Source organism: Wyeomyia smithii, chromosome 3 (assembly GCF_029784165.1).
Source record: "Wyeomyia smithii strain HCP4-BCI-WySm-NY-G18 chromosome 3, ASM2978416v1, whole genome shotgun sequence".
Lineage (NCBI taxonomy): Eukaryota > Metazoa > Arthropoda > Insecta > Diptera > Culicidae > Wyeomyia > Wyeomyia smithii.
The window spans coordinates 49,249,831-49,272,424 of NC_073696.1; the positions used below are offsets into that span (position 1 = coordinate 49,249,831).

Consider the following 22,594-nt stretch of genomic DNA (forward strand, 5'->3'; position numbering starts at 1 on the left):
AGGAAGGAACATCGCTTAGCGATCGCTACGCGTAACCATTCGCAACTGGCGGCAGGTCAGCCAGTCAAATTGAGCACGGCAGTTCTCAACCAACAGTATCCTAATCTGTCGGCGGAGCAGAAATTGACTCGTTCGATCAACCAGGTCGAAAAATGGCTGGATCATCGTAGTCCGAAGCTGACTAACAAAGTAAAACTGGCGGAAGAGCTGGCGGAACGGAACCTTCGCGTCTCTGGGCTGAAGTTGAAGAGATCCAAAAGCAAGGAGGAAATCGCTCACAAACCCTCCAAACTAGACAACGCCCTCACGACAGACTTACTGCTGGAAAATCTCAAAATAACCGAAGACATTGCAGAGCTGAGTGTGGTAACGCCGAAGAAAGCGTTCAACAAAGAATGCCTCATCAGTTCTGCCACCAAGAAAAACATCCGAACTCATCACACGACCAAAACCATTACCACAACGGCCATGGGTTCAACCGCTAGCGACAAGTCGTCGAAAGATCTGATCCAGCTGCAGTACGCTTCCATTCCGGTGAACGCTCACCCGAGCGAATGTGAGACCCTGATTCGCATTTCCGATGCGGAAGAAGAGCATTCGCAAACCCGTGTACATCAGCAGCAGCAATCCTCGGCGAGTACACCAACCCACCATCATACGCATCATGGAGGAGCAATTAACGGTGAGCATTCCGGATCATCGGCATCGGCTGCTTCGACGACGGCAGTCCATCGCTACGTTCATGAGCACATCCATCACCACTATCACCACTTTGAGAACGATCCCGATGAGTCCTGAAATTTGTTAGGGATGGATGACGGGGGCATCATGCCGGCGTCCTCCAGGAATCGATGTCTAGAGCTGGAGTTGTTAGATTGATAAGCTGGGGTTGGGGTTATTTCTTTTTGGTGGTAACCTTGCTGGTTTGGAAAGTATTTGTTGTGGTGCTTTCGAAACTCCTATATTGATGCGTCTTCAACGTACCAGTGCTGCCATTTGATGATAGAATTTTTTTGTATGAATTATACAATTATACTAACTAAAGTTTGGCTATTATTCACATTTTGAATAAACAAAATAGTTTAGTTTTTACGATCAGAAAACTCAGCGAAAGACAGCGAATCTTTCCAAGTCATCGCCATCCCACCAAAATGTTGAAAAAAAAAAACACTAAAAGCCATTCTGTCACACTGACTAGTATAAACTCTGAAACTGTATTTATTGTATGTATATTTAGAAATTCGAGCTTGAGGTGTGTAGGTGTGCCGTATGAATTTGTTCGTGAGATGGAATTGGTGAAAAAATCTAGATTTAGAAACTACGAAACGTATGTACTTACAAACGGCCAAATGTCGAACCACGTTTCCTCTACGTTGACAACACTAATTGAGAATCTCCAGAAGCAATGCTAATTTCCGCAAAGCCTTTTCGTCTTAACACACGCATGAAACGCAAAAACTGCCACAAAACCAGCGCCTATGTACCACTTTTGCAAACAAAATTAAACCTGCAACAGAAAATAGTATAAGCATAATGTAACGAAAAAAAAACATTAATCTCAAATGCAAAATGGTAATATTGTATCCTATGCTAAACAAAAAAACCTTGCTGCAAACTTGTCCCATTTCACAGAAACTGCGCATATAAATGTACAAAAAACAATATTTAACTGTTCGCTTTCAACAATCAGAATCTTCATTCTTATTTATTTTTAAAACTATTAGCTATTCGGCCCATAATTGTCGGCTTACATCTCTCACTACCTTTTCCCTTTTTATTTTTTTTTTTGTCCAAAACCAGAAAAATCAAAGCAAAAATTCACCCACCTGATAGAAGCTTTCCTACGAAAGCTAGTAGTTCGTTAAAACATAGTGCTGTACATAATTGAATACCCCCGGTTAAAAAGCTATAAACGTTGTGTAGGAACTGTTAGATTATAAAAGAAATGAAAAAACAAAACCCACATTGCAGATATGTTAAGCAGAAACGGGAAAAAGGGAAGAAAATATTAACAGAAACTTACAAGACTGATTTCATGTTATTCTTATTATTGTAATTTATACCGTTACTGCTCAGTAGATTTCTTCACCAATATCAAATTTTAATTCTACCTTTTCAAAAAATGCAACAACGAATTTTAAGACCGTCTTCTTTTTTATGCGCGATTTTTTTGTGAAAATTAAACTAAATTCTAAATTCTTTATATTCGCGTTTTTTTTTGTATTCATTGGGCGCAAACAAAAATTTCCTTAAATTTTACGAAAAGAAGTTATCTAAAATTCGCATTCGATTAGAGGATAAACCTTAGCTTAAGCTTTCAGCGGCCATGAAATTTCTACTATAAACGTAGGTTAGCTATATCTAATGTTTAAAAAGAGGAGCATTCAAATTAACGAATGAAATTTCATTTGGTCTACGATATAACTGTTTTGATTAAACAAACAAAAGAAGAATTGCTTGCGAAAGATATTTGGCTTAGCGAAATACAGTAAGGGCGAAATTTAAACTACCGTTCAGCATGATTGTATTCAAAATTAGGATTTATTTTAGTATTTCGGCAAAATAACAAAATTAGCTTAGACAGTATGGGTAAGCATCAGCGAAGACCGACTTTCTTTCTTTACCGGATTTTTTCTTCTTGTGTGGGGATATGTTTCGAATTTTACTGAATGAGTTTAATATACTATCGTGGTCAATAGTATTAGGGTGCCTGATTTAGTAAGTATCCTACAAGTGGTTAAGACTAATTTATTCATTACAAGCATGTAAAATTTTCCAATTCATCTATTCCCGCGGGAAATGACGTCAAAGTAAAATATACGCGAATGTTTGAAGTTTGAAAGGTAACACCGCTCAGTCTGTTTACATAACGGCATCCGAAACATCCCTTCGCTAGTGTAAATCAAATACCAACAGAAAGTTTCGACCAGTTCGCTGTTTCGGAACAAAAAACTGCAATGTATTATGTATATCAAACTTAACAAAACTTTTTTTTTGACGTAGGACTACGTCTAACTGCACTATATCGACATACATTCTGCGGAAACTAGAACCAAGGTGTAACGTTGGAATGAAAGATTTCAAACGGCAATACTGATGTAACCACATGATGGATTTCAATAATCAATATGTCGTTGGATTGATAAAATGATGGACAATTTTGTGATTCCTCAGTTATCATTATCATTTCATTGTTAAACAGTGAAAATTTCATAAAAGTTTCAAGGTCGAATTTTTACAAACAATGTACCAATCACATGCGAGCACGCCTGGCACAGACTTCATGAGTAGACACCAACTGCTTGATGTGATATCCTGTATAGCAGTATCCAAAAAAAAAAAATGACAAAATCTCCCCGTCCCAATAGGTCAACTATATTGTTCGCTTCCATGAGCCTAGACCATTTTGATGTTTTGAAGGTGAAGCTTTTTCGGAAAGTTCGTCACCACCTCCACTATCAGACAGTTTTACGTTCTGCTGTTAGAATGTTATTAAAACTGATGTCTTGAAGGGAAACATGCTGGCACAGGCAACAGTGCTGCATCGAGCAATGTATGAATAGAGTGTTGGTCACTCGTCGTCTATCAGTGCAGTAGAACTCGCTATTCATTTATGTGCAGCCAAGCCAAGTGAAGACTACATAGCCGCTGTCGACGCATAGTGGGGCGTGTTGGGTTAACGCGTAGGTATCGTTTTGCGATCTGGAACACAATCGAATTGCCGTTTGAATTGTCTTCTACTTCTTCTTGTTTCGTATAGTAGCAGAGTATAGTAGTAGTCAGAATTCAATATGATTATTCGGGTGCCGCAAAATACGTTGCTCCACCGGGGACAAAAAAAAATTTGTACGTGTCGGTAGAGGCAGATAGCAGGGTATATAAATTAGGTTTATTGCGCAGATAAAATGCGTTGTTTATTTTTGAACTCCACACTGTTCTTCTCATGCCCATTTTAAGTTTTCTGCAAACATACAAACATACATTTTACTATAATTCTTTATCGTTATTTCTTCCACGAACTTGTGACTGCGGGAAACTTTCATTATGTGACATCTTTGCCGCTTGGTGATCGGAGAGTGAGCCATCTTTCACAAGACAAATAAATATTGTTTAATTTCTACTGAACAGTACTTAATTTAGAATTTAGAGAAGCATGCCTTTTCGCGTATTGAAGAAAATTGACTGTATTAGAATGAAAGGTATTCATCAATGTTAAAGAGAATATTTTTTCTTCTAAAATAGAGTGCTGCAAATAAATGATCAAATTACAGACCTTGTTCGATTTTGCCAAACACGGCACGGCATAATTTTCCTGTTGCCAAGATTGAACCATGCCAAATATGAACGGTTCTCTTTTCATGACTTTACTTCATAGATATTTCCATTAATGAACTAGTTTCAGTTCCAAGTCGTTTGAGGTGTCGCTTGATGAATTGAGGCTGACGACCTAGATATTTGATATTACTACCTGAGTAATTAGAGGCTTAGTACTGCTTAGACAATGATCATTATATTACCGGCACATGTTCTCGTCATATTCCAGGAACCGTTTCACCGATTCAAGTCATCCGCTTCGGCAATATAAAGAACCAAAATGCCCTTCTTTTGGAGGATGTGGAGCTTAAATTGGTTAACATAATCAAGAAAACTAAGAAATGTGATTAGACATAATCGCTCGTTTTTGGCACATGTGAGCCCAAATCGAACCGTGCCAAAAGTAAAACGAGCTCGAATCAAACAGAGCTGCAAGGGAAATATAAAACTATTGTAGTCCTACGTCAACTATGCGGTCGTGTCTCGGATACCACCCTTCTACTATTTTTTTCTAGTGTTTAAAATACTGGTTCGGTTAACAGTATTTATCATTCTCTCTTAATTTAATCTCATTCGAATAAAAGTATGTATCTTAAACCTATACTCCTCTTGTTTTGCTGCTATTTAAGCTTGTGCGCTTCAAAATATTTAGTATTCGATTTTTCTTTTCTTCTTAAATTACATATATACTCCCTCAACCTGGGATAAAAGAAAATTCAACTGTTACGTTCTTCTACGAGTGTTACAGAAAAATCTGAACAAAATTCAGATTCAAACAAATTTTAAAATGTTAATCATTTTTCATAAAATACCATGAATCAGATAAAGTAATATTGAACGAATGAACCGCTTACATTAGAATTCTTAGCTAGATAAGTTGTTCATAAATTTACCTCATGCCTCGAATTCGGGAACTGAGTCCAACAGATTTTTTCTTAGTAATAAATTTCTTCTTTCACTTGTGGCATTTGTTGCTGAACTGGTTGCATTTGCTGCTGAATTGGTGGCATTTGCTGTTGAACTGGTTGCATTTGCTGCTGAACTGGTTGCATTTGCTGCTGAATTTGTGGCAATTGTTGATGAGTTGATGGCATTTGCTGTTGAACTGGTTGGATTTGCTGCTGAATTGGTAGCATGTGCTGCTGAATTGGTGGCATTAGCTGCTGAATTTGTGGCATTTGTTGATGAGTTGATGGCATTTGCTGTTGAATTAGTGGCATTTGTTGCTGAGCTGGTGCCATTGGCTGCTGACTTGGCAGAGGCAGTTGCCACGTTGGTACCGGCCAAATTGGCGTTTGATAGACCTGTGTTACTTGCTGATATGTTGCCTGCATCTGGACAGTTTGCGACAGCTGCCGTCGTGGTTTCGGCCACTTCACTTCGAATGAAGTATCCTTTTTTAAGCGACATCCGCATGTCATGCAAAACTAAAGCAAATACTTGAAAAGAAGTCAATTATAACAAGTATATTTACATACATTAACAATGTTCGTTGGATGTGGACGGTTTTTTGTCCAGCATCTTTTGCAAAACTGAAATGAGATTCAAATCAAATGAAAACTGATTAAAACCAAAAACAAAATATCGTTTTCAAAATCATAAAATATACTTACATCTGATGGCTTTGACGGCTTAGGCATTGTCTAGAGTAGGTTAAGTTACAAAAATATTCAAACGTAAGCACACACAAACCACTCGTGTATAGAAACAATAAAGTAAAAAGGCTTCGTTATGATTTCGAATTTGAATTTACCCTATTTACCGAGTTGTCGTTTTTTTCGATTATCGAACTACTAATTTCGAAAAAAAATACAACACTCAACACGGTAATTAAAAATACATCAAACCTGCGTTGGACAAACACATTCAGATTTCACGAGTGAAGTGTATTAGTGAAATGTTCGTAGTCCATACACAATAATGCCACATACATAAGACATACGTAACACTGGCGTTTTTTTCTGGTACACGTTGCCCCATAGTACTCCGTACCTCGTCCTGTCCGACTGCTCGACAAATAATGAACAAAATGAATTTTTTTTCTCGGCTTTATCGAGCCCCAAAGAAAATCAAAGCAGAATTTTTCGAGTAGAAACGAGACAAATGCAGGTACAAAAAAAAAAGAGCAAAGCCTTGGTGCTACATTCCGATTCGGAACTTGACCTTCTGTTTACTATACACAGACTTCACAGCCAACCGTTAAGTGTACAGGACAATTGCGGAACCAGCGCTACGATTCTATTGACACTAACAGTCTCTCCCGAGTCAAAACTCAAACCTACGACGACTGGCTTGTTGGGCCAGCATCGTACCTCGAGACCAGCTGGGGAGGCTTAAATGCAGGTACACTGCCTTCAAAAACAACTCAAACAGAGATTTTATTCAGAGCGTGGTACCATTCGAGTAGTTCATTTTGTACCAACTTTTTTGGAAGATTTCTTCCTGAGTGTTACGTATGTCTTATGTATGTGATAATGCCTTGTTCAGACTACGCCGGATACACCTGATATCGTCAGATGAAATCGGATATCACCTCGGGTGTTCACACTACAGTCAAATGATAAGGTTTGACATTTGCTTTAGTAAGAGAGAGAGAGAAGAAAACAAAAACAGGTCAAAGCAAAAACAAGACAACAAGAGCAATGTATTTAGGATAGAGATGTCAGCTATTTGGCTCGCACCAACACGAACTCTCATATGCAATTGGGTTGTTTAGCTATCCACGGATTTCCGATTTTTATATTTCATCTGAAAGAGTGTAATTTTCTGAGCAAAACGTGATTTTTTAAAACTTTATATCATTATCCTTCGATTTTTAAAAGAAAAATAAAAATATCAGGAGAATTGTGTGCAAAGCCACGACCGCAAGGTTGAAGTAGAATACTTTTACAAGAAAGATAACCCGGCTACTGGCGTGTCAGTCATTTTTTCTAGTAAATAAACGTTGACTAATCAAACCAGTCGAATTTTGCGCTTCAACAAGGATTGACCATTTTCAATAATATAGTAAGTTGCTTGTCATGGTTGGGGCTGGATAATTTTTAAATTTTGAGATGAAATTTTTTGAGGTGTCGTGCTCATGACTGAAGGAAAAGATAATTCAGTACGTTTTGAGACACGAAGATAAAGTAAAATTTATAACTTTTACAAAGTTAAAAATGTGAACTAACTCACGAGGGGCGAGACAGCTTTTATCTGAGTTACTCTTATGCTTGGGAGTTACTCTAATTTACTGAATATTACTCTGAAATATCCAGATGATTCACATCTTCGATTACCTTGAGAACAAGAAAAATATATGCGCGGTGAGACCGAGTTACATTCATATTTATATTCGCGGTGGGGAAAAGGTTTAAGGATAGATATTCAGAGACACGAGAGATACTCAGATTTGCTCTTTATTTTTCACGTTTTCTCAGGAAAATTCAAATTTACTCACTTTTATCTGAGTTACTCTTATGCTTGGGAGTTACTCTAATTTACTCAATATTACTCCGAAATTCTCAGCTGAATCACATCTTTGATTACTTTGAGAGTAAGAATTATATATGAACGGTGGGACCGAGCAACATTCATGTCTATATTTGCGGTGGTAAAAATGTTCAAGGATGGATATTCAGAGACACGAGAGTTACTCAGATTTGCTCTTAATTTTTCAGGTTTCCTCATAAAAACTCGGAAAACCTCAAATTTACTCACTGTCTTACCTCTCGTTAACTCATTAGAAAATATTAACTCTTTAATCAAGTTTTTATTTCATCCTGAAAAGGACAATTTGTTGCAGTGGTTTTCAACCTTCTTCAGTTCATGCCCCCCTTTTGATAATTTACACAAGCTTTTCCCCCCTATCGGCACCATGAAAGAAAAGCTGTAGTAATTAAAAAATATAGGGCTTTTTAAACTTTAATTTTTAACATGTTTCAAGCAGGAGCAGAAGAACACCAATACACGGGCATACAATTCAGCATCTCTTGTGAAGGTGTATGTGACGATTGTTAACAAGCACATTTGACGTATGAATGCCTACAGAGCAAAATAATGCGCATGAAACTGCTGCATGGGTTTTTTGCGAGCTAATTCATTGGACACTGATAAAAAAGTCGCACCACCGTCAATCACAAAAGCGCATTGCTTGTGAATTTTTTCTACTCGCAATTCCCCCCCTGCAACGGTCAAATTCCTCCCTAGGGGGGAATTCCCCCCCGGTTGAAAAACCGCTGATTTGTTGTTTATTTTAGTATCGGATAAGATGCCGATCGCATCTTTGCGTTATCACTGACAGGGTGAATGAAGTATTCCTTGTGATAAAGTAAACAATAAAATGCTGATATAACACCCAAAACTAGACGGCTCACGTGTTGTCAAAATGAGTCAACTTTTCATTGAATGCATTTACTAGTGCCAACTATCGCACAGAGACTGCATTTCACTAAAGTGCCTCACTGCATCAGCCGCTATCGATGCTGAGATCTGCTGCAACTAGTTCGTTATCCAGGGCCATGACACAGTTGTGGCCGCTATACGCTGCCATTGGTATCCACTGTCCCTGCATCAGCTGGCCCAGCTGCTATCGTTGCTGGAATCCACTGCAACTAGTGCGCTATATATCGCTACGCTACAGCTGCGGCCGCTTTCTGCCATCGCTGGTATCCACTGCACTGCTAGTTCTGCTGCTAAGGGAGGACGACTGCAGTTGTCACTGTCTAGAACTATTATGAGCGGCTTCGGCTGAAACAGGCTCTTATATAGGCCAAATAGCATGTTTTAAATTGCAAGGTATATGATTCTATCGACCGTGCTTGGGGAGCAATCATATAACGACCAATCAGAGGTCGAATTTTTCGTTTTGACTAGGCTTGACTATTTTCAATAGTACAATAGTGTGAATAAAATTACAATTATCTTTATTTGGGAAGAATCTTAGAAGATTTTCCAATCTATTGCTGTACACGCTCGTTCAATTTTACTCTAAATTGGTTAGAAAGTACTCACTTTCGTATTTTGATTCAAAATGTCAAAAATTGAGTAATATTGATTAACAAAACTGAGTAACTTTCACCCAGTTTTCGTATTTTTTTGTTTTGCTCACTTTTGGGTTCATTTTATATCAGTTTGCTGTAAACAAAAGCTAAGCATTTAACAGTTCCCTGTTTGTTTCGCTCATTCGTACATGGATTTACTTTTGAAAGTACTGCAACGAATAGTTTACAATGAAATAATAATCCGCTTTTTGATATATGAGCCACAAGTCAAATAAATGTGTGCTGCAGTTGTGAGGGAACGAAACGCGAAGAATGAGTGCATAAAAACATCGGACACGTCCGCTTGTTCGAATAACTTCTGTTTTTGTTACATTGATTTTGTAACATATCCATCAAGCTATTTGAGTGGTCAGATCCATATTCTTAAATCATGGATGAGACGGTAATGCTAATTCTTTTTGTAATACAAGTTGGTTCCTGTATAGCTGGAAGTATACTTTTAATCGTGATGCTGTTAGAGGAAAAACTAAAAATGTGTATATGTTTGGTGCTAGGTTGTTGGTGGGAACAGCCCTTACAGTCATAATACCAGAAGGAATTCGTTCCTTGTACGATGGAAGCTCGGATGGAAGCAATCTTGAAGTTAAATACGTGGGCACCTCTCTAACACCGGACAATTAACACAGCGCTGATTTATCCACATTTGGGCTCTCCCTAGTGCTGGGCTTTGTCTCCATGATACTTGCACAGACAAACAGACGTACCACTGCATACAAAATTGTAAGAAAATTGTGGTTCCGACTAACTTGCCCGACACCTACTGGACACATTCCGCAAGAGATAAACTTTTAGCTTTTCTGCTGATTTTGGCAGCACGGTGCTCGAATACTGTCAACTGAGCTCAAAGGAAAAGGCAAATCACCGAGTTGTAGCTTTTTTACGCGAAGCAATCCGAAAGATGGTAATAATATAAAATATTAATAATTAGGTAACTTGATGGGAAATAAATCTACAACATTTTAACGATTTTTCTTATGTTGTTTTCAAATTTTAATTTCCGAATTTCCTGTTTTCTTTTGCGTAGGGAAGTCAAATTAAAGAAACTGACAACAGTTACTCAGTTTGGCTAATTCATGCTTTATTTTAAATGAGTGAGTAGTACTCAGTTTTTGACATTTATCTATGCTACTCAAAAATGAGTAACTACATGGTTACCACATACATAGACATACGTAACACTGGCGTTTTTTTCTGGTACACGTTGCTCCATAGTACTCCGTACCTCGCCCTGTCAAACTGCTCGATAAATAATGAACAAAATGAATTTTCTTTTTCTCGGCCTTATCGAGCCCCAAAGAAAATCCCATAAGGAACTGTCAAAAAGTTATTTACAAAATCAATGCAACATTTTTCGAGTACGAACGAGACAAATTCAGGGCTGCGCAGGTACACTGCCTTCAAAAACAACTCAAACAGAGGTTTTTTTACAGAGGTTGGTACTTTCGAGTAGTTCATTTTGTACCAACTTTTTTGAAAGATTTCTTCCTGAGTGTTACGTATGTCTAAGTATGTGTGGATACTCTGTTTAGGGTAGATCCACTTTTAACGAAATTGAGTCAAAATTTACCCAATTTAGAGTAAAAACCGCCGAGCGTGTAAGAACGAAGGAAATCCATCGAATACTAACCGATTTATTAGCATTTGAAATTGGACATATTTTTCACTTTTTTCGGTTCTAGATTTTCATTTCAAATCCCTATGTAGCCGAACTTCTTGAGAGAAGTATTCTACTTCGAAATTCGCTCTAAATCGCTACAATGATAGTTGGTATATGGGTGAACTGTTATTGTAGCGATTTCGAGCAGATTTCGAGCAGTTTTAAATCGTGATTTAAAAAGCGAAGGACAACGAAAGAAATTTTTTTTAAAACACGTTTTACTTAGAAAATGCAGATTTTAAGCCTACACGCTCACTCTGGATAACCCAAAACTGAGTCAAAACCTAATCAGTTTCGCTAAAACCGTATGTATTCAAAATTGAGTAGAAGTTGTTTTACTCATTTTTGAGTACCACCGAATGTTATAAAAATTGAGTAAATATTACCCATATTATACCTGATGCGCGATGCGTAAAAGTTACTCATTTTCGACTCAAAAATGAGTACTTTAAGCTTCAATGAGGGAATTTCGGAAAAATTATCATTATTGACTATACTTTGCATTTTGAATGAATTTTATTTTAAAATAAGGCTTAATTCAAGAGATTTACCTTTGTTCGCCGGGACACGGGAGATCTTTGAATTTATTCGCCGTATATCCAACAAACGAGTCCTAGTGAAAAAGAAAAATTGGCATTAGTTGCAGTCAATTATTTCAAATTATGAATTACCTACCGATAACAACTAATTTCAAACATTTCTATTTCCTCCGTTTTTCAGACGGTTTGCTTGGTTTGCTGTTTGCTTTTAATTGCAAAAAAAAATATATTAACAACACGCAAGCACCTGTTACCCAATATACAATATCGCACGCTAGCCTGGGGGCTAATGCGGTCTCGATCAACTAGATAAGTACAACGATACACCGTGCCCCAGTGCTGAGTCGAGAAAATTTCCAGCTCGAAAAGTTCCTTGACCTGATCGGGAATCGAACCCGATATCACAACCGTGTGGGAGAGCTAGCCGACCGACATCGCTAACCACAGAACCACGGGGACCACACACCTGTTACCCAATTTTGAGTAAATTTGCCGCCATGATCAATTTAATTCTACTCATTTTTTGACGTCTTCGAACAACTGAAAGAAATGATCAAAATTCAACTCAGCCGCTGAGTAGCCCAGAGTGAGCGTGTAAAGCATAACTGGCAGTATGTGACCTACTCGAAAATAGCGAAAATCGTTCGAATCGAGCTGCGCAATGCCACCCCTGGTTCTTATTGGTTTTCGAAACATGATATCCACCATATCATGTAGCCGAGGTGATATCGGTGATATCCGATGATAGCTCGATTGTATGGGATAGCAGGTGGTATGGATGGTGATATGGCCTCGATAGCACGAATCGCCTGATATCAGGTGATAGTGTGAACGGGGTATAACTGTCATTGTAGCGATTTAGAGCGAATTTTTATTGTTCATTTAAAAATCGAAGGGTAATGATATAAAGTTTAAAAAAATCACGTTTTACTCAGAAAATTACACTCTTCCAGATGATATATTATCGTCGCAGCACTAAATCGAAATCGCGACTTTCGTTGCGCGCGACTTTTCGCTGCGACTTTAAATATCCTTACGTGAGAAGTCGTGCGCTGTATAGCACATCAGATGCGCTATACAGCGCACTATTTGCGACGTAAAGTATAATGTGAGGCATGAGACTAAAATCAATTGTCGCCAGTCGACAACTACAATTTTCAACTAAATGGATAATATAAAAATGGGAAATACCTGTTTAGAGTTCATTGGTGTGCATGGTTTGATGCCGCTTAACTGTTTGTGTAGACTTCTTGACATGTGATGCAGTTGCAACATACAATTTTGATTGAGATAGTATTTACATTCAGATTTAGTTGAACGAAATTGAAGATTGATCCACTGCTTTTTATTAAGGTTATATCGGCGAGTTGAGCTTTTTTTGCAAGAGTTACCACGCGTGCATCGCAAGTAAACGGTTCAAACGATATGCGACTAGCGAATAATTAACCGTGCCGCTTATGTCTGTCAACACATCAGAAGACTCAACGGTGAACGAACAGTTCATCCAAGTTGTACAAAATATTCCTATTCTGTGGAATATCCACTTGCCCCAGTACCGAAATCGAGAACTAAAAGACCAGAAATGGAAGGAGGTTGGAGCGTGCTTCAACCTTTCCGGTAAGCGGCTGTCATGTATTATGAAATAAAGAAACCTTATCGATAACTTCGTTCTAGGTTCCGATGCTTACAAAAAGTTTGTATCTTTACGGGAAAAATACAAACGGCAGCAGAAACTTGCTGAATCTAGAAATTTATCACCCAGCGAATGCTGGCGCCTATATGATAGATTGAAATTTCTTGATCCAGTTTCTTTCTCGCGACACCGGCGTAATGAGAAATCCAATCCGGTTATTGTAGGAACGCCTTTATCCATAGCATATGTACCTAAACCAAATATCACTGGTTTAATAAAAACCGAGTTTCTTGATGGCAATTCGGTCTCAATTCCATCCTCCCCTGCCCAACAACTATCAGACAAAATTTCCGAAAATGAATCTACCGAAGCTTTTCAGGATAATTCCGCCTGTTTTAATGACGTCACTATGTACGGTTCTAATTTGGATGAGTCCAATGGCGGTGAAAACCAGCACGTGCTTGAAACAGAAAGCCATCGAAGTTCTGCGCAAGTAGACCAATTTCTTACCAGATTGGAAGCAAGAACGAGCGCTATTCTGGATGAGTGTACGCGATGGAACACTAGTTGGTCCAGGTGTGAAACTTTGGGGAATCGTGTAGCGCAGACAATGTACGCACTGGAGGAGAACGATCCAGACTTGGCGCTGAAGTTTGATATTATTCTGAGCGAAGCAATTACCAGTATTAAGAAAGACCAGCTCGAAAGGGTTACGAGCCGACGGAAACAACAGGAGGAACGACAGCAGTGAAATAGCAGATATTTAACCGTTACAGAATATTATTTATTTGTATGACACAATATAAAAAAATGGGTACAATCCACATAAGGGTAAGATCCGAAGTAGGAAAATTGTTTATATAGTTTTATAATGCTAGTTTTGGTTGTATCAAGCACTGTAAAACTTAGATATAACCAATTTTGTTACTTGGGATGCAGCAGATTTACAAATGAAGCAAAACAAATCCGATTGGCCATGTTGGTTTTATTGAGTTCCATGCTATCAACAAATCTTTACGAGTACCGCGAACAATCAGCATTATTGTTGACCGTGGACATCGATAAAATTCTCAGTTTTTCCACTGAGGTAAAATAGAAAATCAATAACTATTCATTGCAAAGCTCTTAGTATGCTTTCTTGGTTGTTTTCAGCTCATTGCAAGTTTTTCCTCAAAAGTTTCAGTACATATTCAACTATTTTATCAGCACTAATTCGTTTCATGTTTCTAACAGACAATTGCAAATTTATTCGCATTCATAGTATATAAAAAACAATAAAAAAATCACAAGAAGGTTGTATGCAAAGCCACGACCGCAAGGTTGAAGTAGAATACTTTTACAAGAAAGATAACCTGGCTGCTTGCGTGTCAGTCATTTTTTCTAGTAAATAAACGTTGACCGTTTATTGGCAGTATTGTAATTTCTTTTTGTCTGATATTTTGAATGAAGTTGATTGGGTATTTTTAAATTTTGTGCAAATGAGAAGTTGAAGTGCTGCCGAATTGTAATATGCACATTTAATAAAACATCATTAAACGGGAACGGAACAAAGGCTACGGTTATGCAGAACGCGAATGCCGGCGCGATGCGATTCGTCTTACCGTGGTGAAATGTACAGCTCTTTTTAAGGCGAAGTAGAGCTATACATTTCAACAGATTTCGTCTTGCCGAATCGCATCGCGCCGTTATTTGCGTTCTGCATGACCGTAGCCAAACACTAAGCGACGCAAACACGTAATAATAGTCAGAGTATGCATGTAGATGGAGATAATTGACTTTGGATTATAGCGCAAAACGAGAAAATATTAACTCTTCAAATAATCATTTGTGTTCTTCAAATTTCAGTTGTTTAATTTAATATCCGTTGAAATGTTTGTTTATTATCTGATGAAGCTCTTATATAGGCCAAATGATGCATTCCCAATTTACTAGGTCCATAACTCTGCCGACCGTGCTTGGGAAAGCAATTGTATAACGACCAATCAGAGGTCGAATTTTGTGTTTTGACAAGGCTTAAGAGTTTTCAATAGTACAATAGTTCGAATGATAAAATTGCAATTTCATGCATTTGTTAGGAATTTTAGAAGATTTTCTAATCGATTGCTGCAAAAACGAAGGAAATCCATCGGAAACTAACCGATTTATTAGTATTTGATATTGTTCTCACTTTTTTCAGTTTTAGATTTACATTTTACATCCCTATGTAGCCGAACTTCCTGAGAGAAGTATTCTAATTCAAAATTAAATCTTCATTAATTCATTTGTTGTCCTTATAAGAACAATTGTTCAATTTATCATAGGATGTAGTGTTTATCTTACATCTCTGTGTTACCTTGATAGTGAGGACTAAGGCGCACGGTCAACACAATGAGAAAGGTGTTTTCACATTGAAAACTAGACACGGCTTTACTGGAGGAAGTGTTGGCAAATGCATCTAACGCTAATACCACCTCTATCATACGAAAGCGCGTCGTTTCATGTGGGGAATATCAACAACGAAAAATGACGCGCGTCTAAGCATAACCCGAACTGTTTCGCCGTGCTGCTCCCATTTACCTTTACATCGGCCTCAGAGAAGTACCGGCTGCATCTGCATCTACCGCTGAGGCTGTCACTATACTGCTATTGGTACCAAAAGCTATTAACTCTTCAAATAAGTGTGTTATTTGTTCTCAAAAGAACAATTGTTCAATTCAAAATCGGATTTACGCAATCGCATCTCTGTAATATTACCGACAATAATATTCTTCTGAACAAAATGATGCAACTTTCCCATTAGGCCTCTGCCATAATAGACGCGAAAAGCGATGCGAATCGATTCGCTCAGCTGTAGGTTAATGTACAGCCATCAGTAGAGCTGTACATCAACCTACGGCCGAGCGAATCGGTTCGCGCCGCTTTTCGCGTCTACTATGGCAGAGGCCTTAGAGGAAGTTGCTGGCTGATATATTCACTTCATGCAAGCCTGCTGCTGATGCTTCCCGCTACCACACTGAAACAGCATTTTAGTGAAGGGAGTGTCGTTGCATCAGCTGACCCTGCTACTATCGATGCTGATATACCCGCTGCAACAGCTACGCTATGCATAGCCATGCCACAGTTGTGGCCGCTATACGATGGCCCAACTGCTGAGCAACTGCAACGCTATCCGTAGCCATGCCACAGTTGTGGCCGCCATTGGTATCCGCTGTACCTGCATCTGCTGGCCCTGCTGCTATCGATGGTGAGATCCGCTGAAACTGCTACGCTTATTCGCAGCCATGCCACAGTTGTGGCCGCTATCCGCTATCGATGGTACCCACTGCTCGCTCCCGCTGCTGCTAAGGGAGGACTGCTGTCGTCGCTGTTCAGAACTATTATGAGCGGCTTCGACTAAAACAGGCTGTTATATAGGGATGAAAATAGGAATGAATTATTTCTCGTACGTGGTGGAATGATATAACTTGAAAAATATGTGTGACTTCATTCCGGCTCAGAGCGATCATTTGATAAGCTCCACCTCTTTTTTCAGTTTCTAAAGTTTTTCCTCAGTTTCGTAGCACGGATGCACAAAAATGATTTCTTGTCGAGCCGGACCGATAGCACTCTCATTGAAGCAACAAAATAACATGTTTTGTGTCGTGTTGTGCAGCTTGGTTGAAGAAAATGTTCCCGCCCCCGTGTCGCATGTAAGCAGATTATTGCGTTCAGTAGACAGTAGATAGTGTATCCAGCGAATAAACATCGATGGTGCTCTCACACACGCAACGGTTTTAACCCGTATCTTATTGCGGTTTGTAACATCAAGCGATTTCGTTTGCTCGCTGTTGCGTGTTGCATCATGTTGCAACTTGGCAGCTGGGAGACGACAAAATCTGTTAATGCTTATTGATTGAATCGACTTCACATTAGCTCTGCATAGTCGAACTAACTGCTTTTGTGAATGCGTTCTAACAGGGCAATTTATTATTCAATGTCGGTTATGCTGATCGCAGCCTTTGCGCTGCCCCTACAGTGGGGAGTTTACTAAATAAAGTAAAAATTAGACAACTACAACAGAATTTGATTGCATCCCGCACAGTATGTCTGCTTGTGTTGATGCCAAAAAATTATTAACCATCAATTATTTTTTTATTTGCCTTCAAAAAAGCATTTTGCTGTTCAAAATCGGTTGCTAATTACAACCTTTGAGCTGCCCTAACATTGGGGGAATTAGGATACACGGACAACATGCACTGTGGAAGCTATTTCACATTCAGTAAATTAGACGGGTGCGACAAATTTAAATTGCTAGGATGCAACACAGAATACTTGCTTGCGTTGACAAAAATTATTAACTTTCAATGACTTGTTTATTTGCCTTCAAAAAGGCATTTTGATTTCCAAAATTGGATTTCCTGATGGCAATCTTCATGCTGCCCCAACACGGGGGGAATAATGGCTGTCTGGCGACACACGCTGAGAAAAACCGCGCTGCTCCTGAGACGTGGTGACCAACCACAGAGCTAGTGCTGCTGCTAAGGAAGGACGACTGCTGTTGTCGCTGTCTAGAACTATTATGAGCGGCTCCGGCTGAAACAGGCTCTTATATAGGCGAAATAGCATGTTTTAAATTGCAAGGTATATGATCCTGTCGACCGTGCTTGGGAAGCAAGCATACAACGACCAATCAGAGGTCGAATTTTTCGTTTTGACAAGGCTTGACTATTTTCAATAGTACAATAGTGTGAATAATAAAATTACAATTATCTTATTTTGGGAAGAATCTTAGAAGATTTTCCAATCTATTGCTGCAAGAACGAAGGAAATCCATCGAATACTAACCGATTTATTAGCATTTGAAATTGGACATATTTTTCACTTTTTTCGGTTTTAGATTTTCATTTCACATCCCTATGTAGCCAAACTTCCTGAGAGAAGTATTCTACTTCAAAAGGGTTTTGACAGAATTTACCATTTTGCTAGTGTAAAATTTCATTAAATGACGAAGATTTCTAATTTGCGTTATAGAACATCCCAGAAATAAAAGGGCACCCCATCAGCTTGTTAAAAAATTAGTAGTTATCCATATTATACTTATGTACAATTTAGTTGTGAATTGTATTAATTTCATAAAAATTAGTCTGAATTTTCCACCTGTTTTGAACTCAAATAGGGTTTTCAAAATAGAAACATAAAGTTACAGTTCCTCTTATTTTTTATGAACACCATTGTGAAAGCCACTGAATTTAAATTTATCAATAAGTATGTCAATTTATATTTAATTTATATACATATTGTTTGTTAAACTATCACTTGTAAATGAAAGTGGTTCCGGATATTTTGGCATCACTGTTTCAATGGCAGAACTTGTGTAGACTTTTTCTCTATTAATAATAACGGGGATTTATGTTTACAAGAGATTTGAAGGATACGCAACTGAGCAGGAAGTTTTATCTTGGTATTCAATGTGTTTACTGCACTTGTGAAAAATACTATCAACATTACAACTTCATACAAAATGCGAATGTCAATAAACACCCCAGAGGATTCAACAGTGAATGAAGAGTTCGTCCAGTTGGTGCGGGATATTCCTATTCTGTGGAATATGCGTTTGCCTCAGTACCGGAGCCGAGAACTGAAAGAACGAAAGTGGGCCGAAGTTGGAGCACGCTTCAACCTTTCTGGTAGGTGACCAATGTCTCCAACAGAAGATGGTTGTTCTAATTTACAGCCTCCTTTCAGGTTCAGATGCTTATAAAAAGTTCGTTGCGTTGCGAGAGAAATACAAACGCGAACAAAAACTCGCTGAATCAAAAAAACTATCAAACGTCGAATGTTGGCGCTTATACGAGAAACTGAAATTTCTCGATTCCGTCTCTATTTCGCGAGATCGACGGTGGCGTGCGCCGAAAATGAGCTTCAAACGACAGCATGTTTTTCCAATGACAACTTTGTACAAGCATGAGTTCCCAAGTTTTATCAAAACCGAATTTCCCGATGATGCTTCCGTTTCTGCATCAACTTCCCCTGCTCAACAAATGTCGGAGGGACCGTCCGAAATCGAGTCCAACGAGGCGTATCAGGATAATCCCGATTTTTTCAATGATGCTGCAACACACGTTCCAAATTCGGAAGATGCTGATAGCGTGTATTGTCGAATGGGAGAAAACGCCGATAATGAATTCGAGGTGCACCAGCAACCGCAAGAAGTAGAAACTAATCCAAGTTCGTCAAGAATTGACCAATTCCTAATTAGGTTAGAAACTAAAACAGACGCAATTCTTAATGACTACAATCGACGGAATGCCAGCTGGGCGAGATGTGAAACACTGGGACATCGAGTGGCTCAGACAATGTACGCACTGGAGGAAAACGACCCAGATCTGGCACTGAAATTCGATATCATTTTGAGTGAAGCAATCGCCAGTATAAAAAAAGATCAACTTGAAAGGTTAACGAACAGGCAGAAACAATAAATAGCTTGGTGAATATATGGAGAGGCAGTCGAAATGCTTCCCAACAAATGAATAAGTGATTGGTTGATGATAGCAACATTAGCATATTTTAAGTTTAACAAATTGTATGTATAATCAAGTTTGTAGAGGTAACTTAGCCTACATGATAAATTTATAATGAAAAAATATAATGAAAAAGAACTTAGAACAAAAGTTGCTTGAAACTCTCCTTTATTTTTAATCGAGCCTCTCTTTTGAAAATACTAATCCTCTGTTTCCCGTTTCCTCTTTGGAAGCCCTATCCCATTAATGCTGCAACGATGTATTTCCTATAGTTTGGACAAATGCTTGTTGTCTCCGTGTATGCTCAAATGTGCATTAAATGGCGAAATATTTGCATAATAAGTTTGCGAGTTCAAACCCCTATGCTCGCACCTGTGCAAGTTCTTCACTTGGCTACGAAATTGTTCCGCTGTCGAATCCTTGAATTTTTCCAAATCTGCATTATGTGGCGTTATGTAATCGTAATTTTCGGGGTACAAGTCATCTCCCGGTAAAACGAACACAGCTGCATCGGAGCATATGTACTGAACCGGACAGAACAGAGTGCTTCCGCTGCTGCTACGAGCTTTGGAAAAGCGTACTATTTCATCAATATCGTGCAGATGACTCAGTCGTGTCAGTTCGTAGTGCTGCGGTGGAGCCAACCAAAGCTTCTCATCCTTGTGTGCTTGTAGCAAACCTGACGGTGTGTCCCACTGGCGTGTTGGATTCAATTACGAAAATTATGAAGGATGTTCACATACCAAATTTACTTACGACATATTCGGCCACTTCATGAGGCTCTGACCAAACTTCTGGCATCTCATTCAAGGCGACAAGATAGAAAACGGTTTCGAATCGTCGCTTTCGAAACATCGCTGGAGTCAGCCAAGTCGACCATTCGTAAATGTTCAGTAGATCAGGAGCTATGCTTAGTTTCTCGCAAAGTTCAGCAAACGATTCCTCCCCATCATGTACAGATTTTTGCCATGTCGAAACATCGAAGTTTTTTATTGCGTTGCTGTAGCCGTCAGCACTTACTCCGGACCGCTCCTTCGTGTGTCCGAAAAGTACGCCTAACTCTTCGAATGCTTCTCTCAGGGCAGTTAGACGAAGTGAAATGTTTCTAAAATTTGAATATTATTATCAGAAAGGATTGGATCTTGCAATCGATATATACTACCTATCTAAAGTATCGCTGCTGCTGTTTTCGAATATAAAAGGACGTGGGCCTTCAATTTTAGTTAGATTTTCCAATTGCTCTAAGTGGCTTTTACCTCCCAGCCGCGCAAAAAGACCATTCCATTGAAGACTTTCGTCCTGCTTATCAACAGCTCCTCCGGGGAAAACGATACTGTTGGGCATAAATGACGTTTTCTCAGTTCGCTTAAATACTAGCACCTACAAATTGGATGAAACTAGATTTCGATGTGCGCTCGGCTAACCAACTTGATATTACCTTGTAATTGTAGCTGTTTTTACCGGTTTGCTTAACACTATCCCGAGCCAGAATCATTAAACTAGCTGAATCTCTCCAGTATTTGGCGAATTTACGCATATTTAAGTATTTTTGTGCGGAACTCGATTTAGAAGACAGTGTTTAGTGTATCGTATTGGAATATGAACTTGATAACAAAGTTCACATAATGTAACTCGTAACTTCATCGATGCCAGATTTGCGAACAGTTTTGCTTTTATTAAATCAATGACTTTTGCTGTTTCTTTGTTGCTCATAAAAAACCTAGCTCAAAAATGTTCTACTATTTACAAAATGTATTAAAATAAAAATTCACTATTACTGATAAAATGGATATAATCGATATATTTGATGGTGACCAAATTTATGCATGCACAGCTGTCTGTTTACCTGACATCAATGCGTGTAGCAAGTGCACCAGTTCTTTTACAATGGCAGTGATATCAGAGATATTTTTTGTATGTGTTGTCCATCGGATGGCTGAGACCGCTGAGACCAATGTTGGTCCATCTCGCCAACATCAGGGATATTTTAAAACGAATAGACATACACTAAGGTCGCTTTTTACGCGGTTTTTTTTACGCGGATTCCGGAATTTACGCGTTTTTTTACGCGGATTCCGGAATTTACGCGGTTTTTTACGCGGATTCCGGAATTTACGCGGTTTTTTTTACGCGGATTCCGGAATTTACGCGGTTTTTTTTACGCGGATTCCGGAATTTACGCGGTTTTTTTTACGCGGATTCCGAAGTTTACGCGGTTTTTTCACGCGGATTCCGGAATTAACGCGGTTTTTTTTGCCCGGATTTCGGTTCCCCTTCACTCGGAATGCAAAATTAACGATGGTTTTTTTACGCGGATTCCGGAATTTACGCGGATTCCGGAATTTACGCGGTGTTTTTTACGCGGATTCCGGAATTTACGCGGTATTTTTTTTTGCCCGGATTTCGGTTCCCCTTCACTCGGAATGCAAAATTAACGATGGTTTTTTTTACGCGGATTCCGGAATTTACGCGGTTTATTTTTTACGCGGATTCCGGAATTTACGCGGATTCCGGAATTTACGCGGTTTTTTTTACGCGGATTCCGGAATTTACGCGGTATTTTTTTTGCCCGGATTTCGGTTCCCCTTCACTCGGAATGCAAAATTAACGATGTTTTTTTTTACGCGGATTCCGGAATTTACGCGGTTTTTTTTTACGCGGATTCCGGAATTTACGCGGTATTTTTTTTGCCCGGATTTCGGTTCCCCTTCACTCGGAATGCAAAATTAACGATGGTTTTTTTTACGCGGATTCCGGAATTTACGCGGTTCTTTTACGCGGATTCCGGAATTTACGCGGCATGTATCCCCCGCGTAAAAAACGACTTTAGTGTATAAGAAAATTGAAAATCGTATGTAAAAATTTGAATCATCTGTCTTGTGGTGCCCCAGTTGCCCTGCATGAATATTGCCGTATCAAAATTATAACGA

General features: G+C 38.9%; 5 protein-coding genes across 7 annotated transcripts in view; 3 read left to right on the forward strand and 2 right to left on the reverse strand.

Moving 5' to 3' along the window:
• LOC129731850 (protein naked cuticle homolog) overlaps positions 1 to 2,847 on the forward strand; it is a 92,349-nt gene extending 89,502 nt beyond the window's left edge. The window contains exon 6 of the mRNA XM_055692199.1: positions 3 to 2,847. Within this exon, the coding sequence (XP_055548174.1) occupies positions 3 to 798 (796 nt within the window). The 3' untranslated portion in view covers positions 799 to 2,847. The remainder of the gene's footprint in view (positions 1 to 2) is intronic.
• Positions 2,848 to 5,219: 2,372 nt separating this feature from the next.
• Positions 5,220 to 6,032, reverse strand: LOC129731851 (uncharacterized). The gene is made up of 3 exons (XM_055692200.1): positions 5,928 to 6,032; positions 5,793 to 5,846; positions 5,220 to 5,741 (listed from the first exon to the last, which is right to left on the reverse strand). The coding sequence occupies exons 1-3, from the start codon at positions 5,952 to 5,954 to the stop codon at positions 5,250 to 5,252; spliced, it is 573 nt and encodes a 190-aa protein (XP_055548175.1). The 5' UTR covers positions 5,955 to 6,032; the 3' UTR covers positions 5,220 to 5,249.
• Positions 6,033 to 12,765: 6,733 nt separating this feature from the next.
• LOC129731852 (uncharacterized) lies at positions 12,766 to 14,435 on the forward strand. Of its 3 annotated transcripts, none has more exons than XM_055692202.1 (3): positions 12,766 to 12,845; positions 12,906 to 13,169; positions 13,227 to 14,406. In XM_055692202.1, the coding sequence occupies exons 2-3, from the start codon at positions 13,010 to 13,012 to the stop codon at positions 13,934 to 13,936; spliced, it is 870 nt and encodes a 289-aa protein (XP_055548177.1). In that variant the 5' UTR covers positions 12,766 to 12,845; positions 12,906 to 13,009; the 3' UTR covers positions 13,937 to 14,406. The 3 variants fall into 3 exon arrangements, with proteins under 3 accessions (XP_055548177.1, XP_055548176.1, XP_055548178.1); XM_055692203.1 differs by lacking the exon at positions 12,766 to 12,845 and having other exon boundaries at positions 13,065 to 13,169; positions 13,227 to 13,245; positions 13,565 to 14,435; XM_055692201.1 differs by having other exon boundaries at positions 12,807 to 13,169; positions 13,227 to 14,405.
• A 4,013-nt stretch (positions 14,436 to 18,448) lies between these two features.
• Positions 18,449 to 19,814, forward strand: LOC129731854 (uncharacterized). Its single transcript, XM_055692205.1, has 2 exons — positions 18,449 to 18,830; positions 18,889 to 19,814. The coding sequence occupies exons 1-2, from the start codon at positions 18,665 to 18,667 to the stop codon at positions 19,620 to 19,622; spliced, it is 900 nt and encodes a 299-aa protein (XP_055548180.1). The 5' UTR covers positions 18,449 to 18,664; the 3' UTR covers positions 19,623 to 19,814.
• Position 19,815: 1 nt separating this feature from the next.
• On the reverse strand, positions 19,816 to 21,441 carry LOC129731853 (acyl-coenzyme A diphosphatase NUDT19-like). Its single transcript, XM_055692204.1, has 4 exons — positions 21,103 to 21,441; positions 20,827 to 21,044; positions 20,421 to 20,769; positions 19,816 to 20,359 (listed from the first exon to the last, which is right to left on the reverse strand). The coding sequence occupies exons 1-4, from the start codon at positions 21,199 to 21,201 to the stop codon at positions 19,931 to 19,933; spliced, it is 1,095 nt and encodes a 364-aa protein (XP_055548179.1). The 5' UTR covers positions 21,202 to 21,441; the 3' UTR covers positions 19,816 to 19,930.
• Positions 21,442 to 22,594: the final 1,153 nt, after the last annotated feature.